The following is a 9,678-nucleotide window of genomic DNA, read 5'->3' as shown; positions in this document are numbered from 1 at the left end:
ATACATAAAAACAAAGCGAAAGATTGCGGTCATCACTGTTTTTTGCATACGTCCTGTTTAAGCTGCATTATTACCTTTTAATTTTTCTATTCGTACTGTTCTCCGATACCAAAAAGTCTCCACTCAGATCTTTCCTTTCTGGAAATGGACTGCGCAGATTCCGTGCCTTGTCCCGGGCTTCCCTGCATGCATTCTGTGTGCCCGGCTTGTGTGATGTTTGATTCTGGCGTACATGCAAGACTTTGGTAAATGCTCCCTGTTGTCAGTGGGGTCGTTGGAGTTGTTGGCGTCTGACGTCTTCCTCTTGGGCTTGGAGTGCATTGTCCTGAGCCGTTTGATGTCCTTGATGGTGTTGTCGGTGTTGTCGGCCATTTCATTGACCTTGCCCTCTTCTCCTGCTGCGATTTCCTCTTCTCCTCTTCAATCCTCATCCTCTCCTGGAATTTTGGGTTATCCGGGCAGTTTGTTTTCCTGTGACCCTTTACTCCACAACGGCCGCACTTGGATGCGGCTTTGTTGCCTTTTCCTTTCTTCTCAGAACCAGCTTTGATTCAATCTCCTTTTTCGTGCCCTTTGAGCCACTCATGGGAGGGTTCTTGAGAGTTTCAACAAGAATGCATGTGTCTGGTTCCTCAGCAAGTGCCGCCATGACTTATTTTCATATCTACCGTACACTCACGCAGCACACGGTATGCCTTCTCTTTTCTGTAAGCATTTGAACAGATATCCGACAACTCAGCATAAGCGAGGCCGAATCTCATAGTTCCATCGTCTTGTGTGGTCATGCTATCACCTTGACTTGTAGACAGAACTTTCAGACTCTCTAATAGATTCCTGGTCCATCTGGGGATGATGAAGGATTTTGGAAGTTGTTCGATCATGCATGTTTGGTCCATCACCTTAAGCACATGGCAGCACTGAACGCCATCCCTACTCATTTTCTTGCAGCTGCAACTGTATATTTCTTTTTGCTCATCCACATCTACCCTGAACTCAGACCTGTCAAATTCCTCGCCCGGATATGGTTTCCACACTTTTTCTCCAGGCTCAGTAATCTTTTAAAAAAAATACTTCCTCCCCTTTGCCAGGTCAGAGCACTTGAAGTAAGTCCAGTTCCGTAGCTCCAGCTGGAATTTCCTGAAAATTTCATTCGTGTATACTTGACTTGCTTGTCTTTCAATCGGAAAACCCATCTCTAGTGATGGCGCCTTCTCTTCTGTTCGGTGTCTTTTCTTGTCAAGCGTGGTGAGGCAAAAAAAATTTGAATCATGTGATACGCATGAACAAACCTTTTTATAGTGTCCCCGTGGTCGACGTAATTCTTCCACATCGAATTCGTGCTCTCACTGCGAGTGGTTGTTGACAAGAAAGGATAGAAGCAGTCCTTGAAGTAGGCCGGCACCCAAAAATTTCGGAGTTCCCATAGCGTGTTCACATGTTTGTTGCCTTCCGCCTTGTGCACAGAAATTGCTGCTTTCCAGGTACGCTCAAACTCGTCTTGATCTAGTGAGTTTTTGATGATTCGAAATAAATCATCAGACATCGATGGGTGTTGCGCAAACACTACTGCGTTATTTTCCTTCATGTTCTTCCTAATATGCCACCAGCAGAACCTGTGCCTCGTTCTCGGAAGAGCTTCCTTTATTGCAGTCTTCATCGCCTGGTCCTGGTCTATTATTATGTATTTCGGCTCTTTACCTCCCATTGCCTCAACAAACGTGCTTAGGAGCCACTTGAATGACCCTATTTTCTCATCCTTCAAAAGGCCTAGTCCAAACAGGACGGTCGACCCATGGTTGTCGACACCTATAATTGGTGCAAATGGCAAGCCATATATATTCATAGAGAATGTCGTGTCAAAAGACACGAAATCTCCATATAGCTCATAATTCATCTTACACAAGGAGTCTGTCCAGAACAGGCTGTGCACTACATTGTTCTCTGTCTCTTCCACATGGTGGAATCCCAGCCTCCGCCTCTGCATATTAGCAAATAGTTTCATGGTGTCTTCGATATCAGTGCCGCGCTCTCCAGCCCTCTCCCGGCATGCAATGTTGCTTATGTCAATCGTGTCGAACATAATTTCTCGCCTTAGTTCCCCCATGGCAGTAAAAATCTGCATAACCTTCCTTGGTTCTAACCTCGTCTTCTGCAGCACTTTTATAAAGAATTTCTCCTGAGGTGTCATCTTCTTATAGAATCTCATGAACTTTAGCATCCAATCGGATGGGTGAAGTTGGTGGTTGTGCTCTAGGCGCACGTTCTTTAGATACCATTTCCTCCTATCTGTATCCCTCTTGGCTGTTATTTGGACTGGGCAGCTTGTCCGGATCAAGCAGTTGCTCCTTCTCTCCTTAACATATCTCTCAGTTGTTTTATTCTGCCCTTCCTTGGTGCACTGAAACACCTGCTTGTCAAGCTGCTGATCATATGTCGATCTTCTGCTCGTTGATCGCTTAGCAGCAAAGCCAACCCTTCTCGCATATCTGCAGAAAAAGAAAAAGCACTCATCCAATGATCTGAATACCATACCACCTTCTGGTTCGAGCGCTTCGGTGACCTCCTGAATCGTTGGGTATATGCCTTCTTTGAACATGTCGTCCATTTCTTTCTCTACAATGGTCGGCGGCGCCATGATGATTCTGTCTACCGTGTCTTCGTTCGTCTGATCGCATTCACTTCTGACGACATCAGTTTCATCGCCAGCCACAGGTCCACTTACAGCGGAGCTGCTGCTGCTCTGTTGTTTCTCACATGCAGCAGCGTCATTTCTGCATGGCACGGTCAAATCCATAAATGAGTCTGCCTCTCCACTGTCGCATTGTGCAATGCTGCTCCCTGTTTCTCCGGCACTCGTGCAACCAAGGGACTATGCTGCTTCTACCATGCAATCCGTGCTGGCGCTGTACGCTACATGCTGCTGTGAACGTTGTGTTCCCTTCGAAATGGATGGAGAACTCTGATATTTCTTTGCCTCATCTGTTATCCCCTCCGCCAAATCCTGAACACATGACACGAAACATAATTAGATATCCAGAGCAGCATATGCACTTTTTTAAATTTCTAAACAAAAGATTTATATGACTCATCACGGCTCATCTGGTATACCAAAACCAGACCCGTGCCTCTTCACCAAGTATAAGCGGTACACCAGAGGCACTGTTCACATTACACCTAGCATCACGAATGTGACCATGCTAGACACACATCTAGACAAAGAGGCACACATGTGCTTCTTTTTACACCATACAACCGGAGAGGCACAACAACATCCTATACAAAAGAACAACTGCACGTACAGTCGTACCAGACGGACAGCCGTCCTCCTATTTTTCACTTTAACCTGTTCTTCCATAAAACTGTTTGTGTGTTGAATTGAAAAAGCATAGTTCCGACGTCACCTTTGTTTTCCCATGCCTCTCTTGTCCAGCAAATCTTGGCGACAACCTCCGTGCATTGGTGATTTCGCTGACGATTCTGAATGCCATCGGAGATCCTTTGGAAGGACCCCTCATGTTGAACGCCACAGGTGATCCTTTCAAAGGACCTTGCCTTATGTTTTCATCGATCCGTGGACTACCGCGATACTTGCTTCCTCGCTCGTACACCTGCGTGTGCAAGATACTACAATTTAAATATACCAGACGAAAACAAAGAAAAAATTGCTCACAAAAAAATATACATTTCCTTTAAATGTTGTTGCACATTCGTATTTGCTGTCACCTGTATTGCTTTCTGGTGCTGCTGTATGGTAAAGTTTATTCCTCCTATGTTTGATTTTGTCATTGGACACTTCTTGCTTGTGCAAACCATACCGAATCCTTGAACACCAATACTTTTGTTGCCAATGATCCTTCTGCTTGCATCAAAGGAAATTATGTTACCCTGTACCTCTTCATTATGACCGCCTTCAAACGCTGGCCCGTCACAACACCCGCTCTACGCCTTTGTGGACATCTGCGTCTTGAAACCAAAAAATAATTAGAGTCACGTGCGAGTATTATGAAGAATTAGCACGTAAAACTTTCACGTACGTTCAAAACCAGCGTTTGAAGTTTTCGTCGTTACCTGCACATTCTGCTTAGTGGAGTCTCTGCTGCTTGGAATGCTCCTCTTCGCAGGTGTTTGTTGCACACCATGCTCCTGGTTGGGACATTTGCCAAGAACTTGTATCTGACTCTTGACTCCAATTATTCCAGCCCGCTGTCAGGACCGGATTTTCGGGGTATCAATTTCCCAAAAATGGTCCTTGTGCTCACCAGCCCCAGGATTACTGTTAGCTGATGAGGCACCAACTTGATACAGAAATTCCTAGCAAAATACAAAACATGTGGTACAAGACCATTCTGGCCTATGAGTACAACAAATGGTTTCTAGTGGTTGATGGCGGAAGCGGTTTGTGGTTCATCAGTGGCCATGGGACTCCATTTCCCACAGGAACAGCTGACCAGGATAACTCCTATCTTCGTGAGGCTGCTATCATCATTGCGTAGGTTCCGGGGCTGTCGTCGCAACGCTCCTCTCCACGCAAGAATTCTGGCCAAGACAATAGCCAGGGACAAGCCAGTGAGTACTTTGAATGTACTCGCAAACATTATGAACACAGGTATAATATAAAAAATGATGATCATGCTCTGAAATATTCTGTGATCACAACGTCAGCCACGAAATAAAAATCCATGATGCACGCAAGCAGGTTGTTCATATGAATATGCAATAAGGGAGCAGAAATAGAATGCACCGATCGGGTGTCTGAAGCGACGCCTCGAAAGGATAATAATATAAAGCATGCCTTAGTCGGGCGTCTGAGCGACACCACATAAAGGGCTTATAAATAATTTAAAATAACAAGCATGCCACAGTCGGGTGTCTGAGCGACACCGCATAAAGGGCTTATAAGTAATTTAAATAACAAGCATGCCACAGTCGGGCGTCTGAGCGACACCACATAAAGGGCTTATAAGTAATTTAAATAACAAGCATGCCACAGTCGGGCGTCTGAGCGACCCCACATAAAGGGCTTATAAGTAATTTAAATAACAAGCATGCCACAGTCGAGCGTCTGAGCGACACCACATAAAGGGCTTATAAGTAATTTAAATAACAAGCATGCCACAGTCGGGCGTCTGAGCGACACCACATAAAGGGCTTATAAATAATTTAAATAACAAGCATGCCACAGTCGGGCGTCTGAGCGACACCACATAAAGGGCTTATAAGTAATTTAAATAACCAGCATGCCACAGTCGGGCGTCTGAGCGACACCACATAAAGGGCTTATAAGAGAATAATCGCAGTGAGTATCCATGAGGTAGAACCGTCCCAGGGATACTCAATAATTCAAATAATGTAAATGGTTAGTCCATAATAATAATCATAATCCTCATATGTCACAGGTCATAATCAATGTTCTGGTTTAGCAGTTTTTCCTCCGAAGACCGACACTAAGACCGACACTTGACCCATCCCAGACTGTAGTCCTTAACCATGGACATGGCTATTCAAATAGATATAATCTCTGCAGAGGGTGTACTCTTTACCCACGAGTAACGGATTTCTTTAGTCCATCGGGACTAATTTTGTCTACAGTCTTTTAATTGAAAACACACCTAACCACACACACCAGCCTAACTTACCGGTGTCTGGAATCACCCACGACACCCGTTAAGCGAAACTCTAAGTGGGGAGGCTACAACCTCGATTAGCATGGGATCACAAAATTTATACCGCGCGCAAACTAGGGGAGCTACCCCTTCGGCTCCAACCGAAAACACCCATGCCCCCGGACCAGGTGGCATGCCTGCCGGGGGCCTCCGGTATCTTCCACCATGGCCTCTCTGTATGGTGTGTGCTAGGAAGGGGTTGACAACTTACTGAACCGTACCCTACCTGTGGCAGGGACAAGTGGTAGTACGAAACAAGTATGGGGGTTACTGGAACAAGACTCGATCTACGGTCGACTCAGGAGGTTTAAGTATTCCATGCATGGTTAGCATAACAAATATGTTTCAACCAATAGACAAAATCACCACTCATCATACCTCACTATGCCGTACCAGACACAACCGTCTCGACGAAGACTGGAGACAAGCTCGTGTCTACCCAAGACAGAGACTTTCCCGGATTCCTTCCGGTAGGCATGAAAGGCATACAAGGGTGATTACTATCACAAGCATATCAAATTCCAACAGCAAGGAACATTCATTATGCACTCATGAGTATGATCATATCATCACATAAAATAATGAATACTTTGTGTTAAGGTGGTGTTGTAACCGTATCAAACAACACACATAATATTATGCCAGGGTTCAGAATGCTTGCCTTCAAGAGTATGCAAGTGGGGTGCATTTTTTTGAAAGTTGCTTCCTTCTTCAAAAATCCTATTTTGAGAAAATTCAAATTAACACATAGTTTCAAAACAGTACAAAAAAGTTGTTTGGAAAATTTTCAAATAAATATGAAAATAAACTAGACAGAATTTGAGAAACAACAGAAAAAGAATCAAGTCAATTGGACTTATATTTAAAAAGTTATAGCCAGTCAAAGTTTACTCAAAATATGTTTTTAATAGATAAATAAAAGAAACAGAAAAAAACGGTTGGGGGGAGCGTACTCTGTGCTTTACGCCTTCACTTATGCCAGCATGGACCGGCTCTGGGTCACTGACAGTGGGTCCCTTGGGCCCACTGGTCAGGTTTGACCAGTCGCCCGCCTCCTTTCTCCTCTGCCCGAGCGGAGGCGGGGCTCCGGCAATCGCCGTCGATGAACGGCGGCTTCCCGCGGGGTTCCGAGGGCGGGGATGGATCCGCTGGTCCAGGGCGGTCCTCCCGGTGGTCGAATGGCTGGCGGGGGCGAAGGGAGTCGCCGGCGGCGAGCTCCGCGGCGGAGGTGGCTTCGGGAGGATTTGGGGGCCTGGGCTACGGTGGCTCCCCGTCGAAGCTGAGAGGTTGGGCGGCTCCGCACGGTCGAGGGGAGGAGGATGGAAGCACTGGAGGGACGGGAAAGGCTCTGCTTGCGACGTATGGCACCGGAGGGTGGCGGCGGCCGAACTGATCGGAGACGAGGAAGGAGGCTTCCCGCCGTCGATTGCTGGCCGTGGGGGCTTTAGGGGAATGGCTTGAGGTCGCCTGAGTGTCTGGACAGGCTCGGGGGCTCCTTTTATAGGCGGCCGAGGTAAGTTCCGCGGTGGCCGTGGATAGGAACGGTGAACCGCCGTTCTGTAGCAGGCAGTGTTAGGGAACGTAGCAGAAATTCAAAATTTTCTACGCATCACCAAGATCAATCTATGGAGTTTACTAGCAACGAGAGGGAAGGAGTGCATCTACATACCCTTGTAGATCGCGAGCGGAAGCGTTCAAGTGAACGGGGTTGATGGAGTCGTACTCGTCGTGATCCAAATCACCGATGATCCTAGCGCCGAACGGACGGCACCTCCGCGTTCAACACACGTACGGAGCAGCGACGTCTCCTCCTTCTTGATCCAGCAAGGGGGGAGGAGAGGTTGATGGAGATCCAGCAGCACGACGGCGTGGTGGTGGTAGTAGCGGGGATCCCGGTAGGGCTTCGCCAAGCACTAACGGGAGGGAGAGGTGTCACGGGAGGGAGAGGGAGGCGCCAGGGGCTTGGATATTGCTGCCCTCCCTCCCCCCACTATATATAGGGCCAAGGGAGAGGGGGGCGCAGCCTTGACCCTTCCTCCAAGGAAGGGTGCGGCCAGGGAGGAGTCCTTCCCCCCCAAGGCACCTCGGAGGTGCCTTCCCCCTTTAGGACTCTCCCTTTTCCTTATCTCTTAGCGCATGGGCCTCTTGGGGCTGGTGCCCTTGGCCCATATAGGCCAAGGCGCACCCCCTACATCCCATGTGGCCCCCCGGGGCTGGTGGACCCCCTTGGTGGACCCCGGACCCCTTTCGGCACTCCCGGTACAATACCGATAAAGTGCGAAACTTTTCCGGCGACCAAAATAAGACTTCCCATATATAAATCTTTACCTCTGGACCATTCCGGAACTCCTCGTGACGTCCCGGATCTCATCCGGGACTCCGAACAACTTTCGGGTTACCGCATACTAATATCTCTATAACCCTAGCGTCACCGAACCTTAAGTGTGTAGACCCTACGGGTTCGGGAGACACGCAGACATGACCGAAACGACTCTCCGGTCAATAACCAACAGCGGGATCTGGATACCCATGTTGGCTCCCACATGCTCCTCGATGATCTCATCGGATGAACCACGATGTTGAGGATTCAATCAATCCCGTATACAATTCCCTTTGTCTATCGGTATGTTACTTGCCCGAGATTCGATCGTCGGTATCCCGATACCTTGTTCAATCTCGTTACCGGCAAGTCTCTTTACTCGTTCCGTAACTCACATCATCCCGTGATCAACTCCTTGGTCACATTGTGCACATTATGATGATGTCCTACCGAGTGAGATACCTCTCTGTTTACACGGAGTGACAAATCCCAGTCTCGATTCGTGCCAACCCAACAGACACTTTCGGAGATACCTGTAGTGCACCTTTATAGCCACCCAGTTACGTCGTGACGTTTGGTACACCCAAAGCATTCCTACGATATCCGGGAGTTGCACAATCTCATGGTCTAAGGAAATGATACTTGACATTAGAAAAGCTCTGAGCAAACGAACTACACGATCTTGTGCTAGGCTTAGGATTGGGTCTTGTCCATAACATAATTCTCCTAATGATGTGATCCCGTTATCAACGACATCCAATGTCCATGGTTTAGGAAACCGTAACCATCTATTGATCAACGAGCTAGTCAACTAGAGGCTTACTAGGGACATGGAGTTGTCTATGTATCCACACATGTATCTGAGTTTCCTATCAATACAATTCTAGCATGGATAATAAACGATTATCATGAACAAGGAAATATAATAATAACCAATTTATTATTGCCTCTAGGGCATATTTCCAACAGGCAGGGCGACGTGGCGGCGACGGGCGCTAGTCGGCGCATTCCGACGAACTCCCCACTGCTCGAGTGGGCGAGCTGGCGCGCGCGTATGGCTCGGGCGGCGCCGTCCATGGCAGAGGCCTGTTGTGGCCGTCCGCTAGCTGCCACGGCTGACCTGACGGCAGCGCTGCGGGGCTCCAGGAGGTGGTCGGGTGGCTCTGCGATGAGGGAGGAGTCGGGGCGCGCTGGCAGTGCGAGGGGAGGGACCAGAACGGGTGCGGGGAGGCGGCAGTGGGACGCGGCGACTCGGGCGCACACACGTGCAAAACGTGCGCTCTGGCCGCGCCCAGAGCACGCACGCTACGTGCTCGTCGAAATGCCAACGTGTGTTAGAGAGCTCGAATGATGCTGGTAGTAAACAGGTCTAGGTTAGTGGTAGGTAGGAGCTTAGTGGACAAGTTTGTTGGGTCAGAGGGTCAAGCTCACAATGCAAACTAAAAATCATGCCAAATCTCGCTATGCACACAAAGTGCTCGACAGAATGTTATGGGCATCTAGGCATCTCTTGGGGTGGCCATAAACTCCAGGTCCTAGTCTCTTTGGATGATAAAGAGGGTGGCAAGGTTAGTTTGTTAAAAACAAAAACTTGTTAGTGCAAGTTTTTGAGAAAACCAAATCTGGACAGAAACTAAAGGCTATCTTTGCATGAACCAAAAATACTCCAATGGGTCCACTCTCCTGGACTTAAGG

The 9,678-nt window shown here is 47.9% G+C and overlaps 1 protein-coding gene across 1 annotated transcript; it reads right to left on the bottom strand.

Moving 5' to 3' along the window:
- Positions 1-1,058: 1,058 nt before the first annotated feature.
- LOC109743789 (protein FAR1-RELATED SEQUENCE 5-like) lies at positions 1,059-4,076 on the bottom strand. The gene is made up of 6 exons (XM_020302881.1): positions 4,069-4,076; positions 3,885-3,957; positions 2,885-3,001; positions 2,595-2,740; positions 1,290-2,486; positions 1,059-1,137 (listed from the first exon to the last, which is right to left on the bottom strand). The coding sequence occupies exons 1-6, from the start codon at positions 4,074-4,076 to the stop codon at positions 1,059-1,061; spliced, it is 1,620 nt and encodes a 539-aa protein (XP_020158470.1).
- Between the last annotated feature and the right edge of the window lie 5,602 nt (positions 4,077-9,678).

Source organism: Aegilops tauschii, chromosome 2 (assembly GCF_002575655.3).
Source record: "Aegilops tauschii subsp. strangulata cultivar AL8/78 chromosome 2, Aet v6.0, whole genome shotgun sequence".
Lineage (NCBI taxonomy): Eukaryota > Viridiplantae > Streptophyta > Magnoliopsida > Poales > Poaceae > Aegilops > Aegilops tauschii.
This window is presented reverse-complemented; position numbering and strand designations above follow the sequence as displayed.

Excerpts from the sequence above, each read along its gene's own strand:
- LOC109743789 (XM_020302881.1), bottom strand. Across the intron at positions 3,002-3,884 it reads TCATAATGAAGAGGTACAGG|GATTTGGCGGAGGGGATAAC; the intron begins GTAACATAATTT and ends TCATGTGTTCAG. Across the intron at positions 1,138-1,289 it reads CACGGGGACACTATAAAAAG|GAAATTCCAGCTGGAGCTAC; the intron begins GTTTGTTCATGC and ends TGAAATTTTCAG.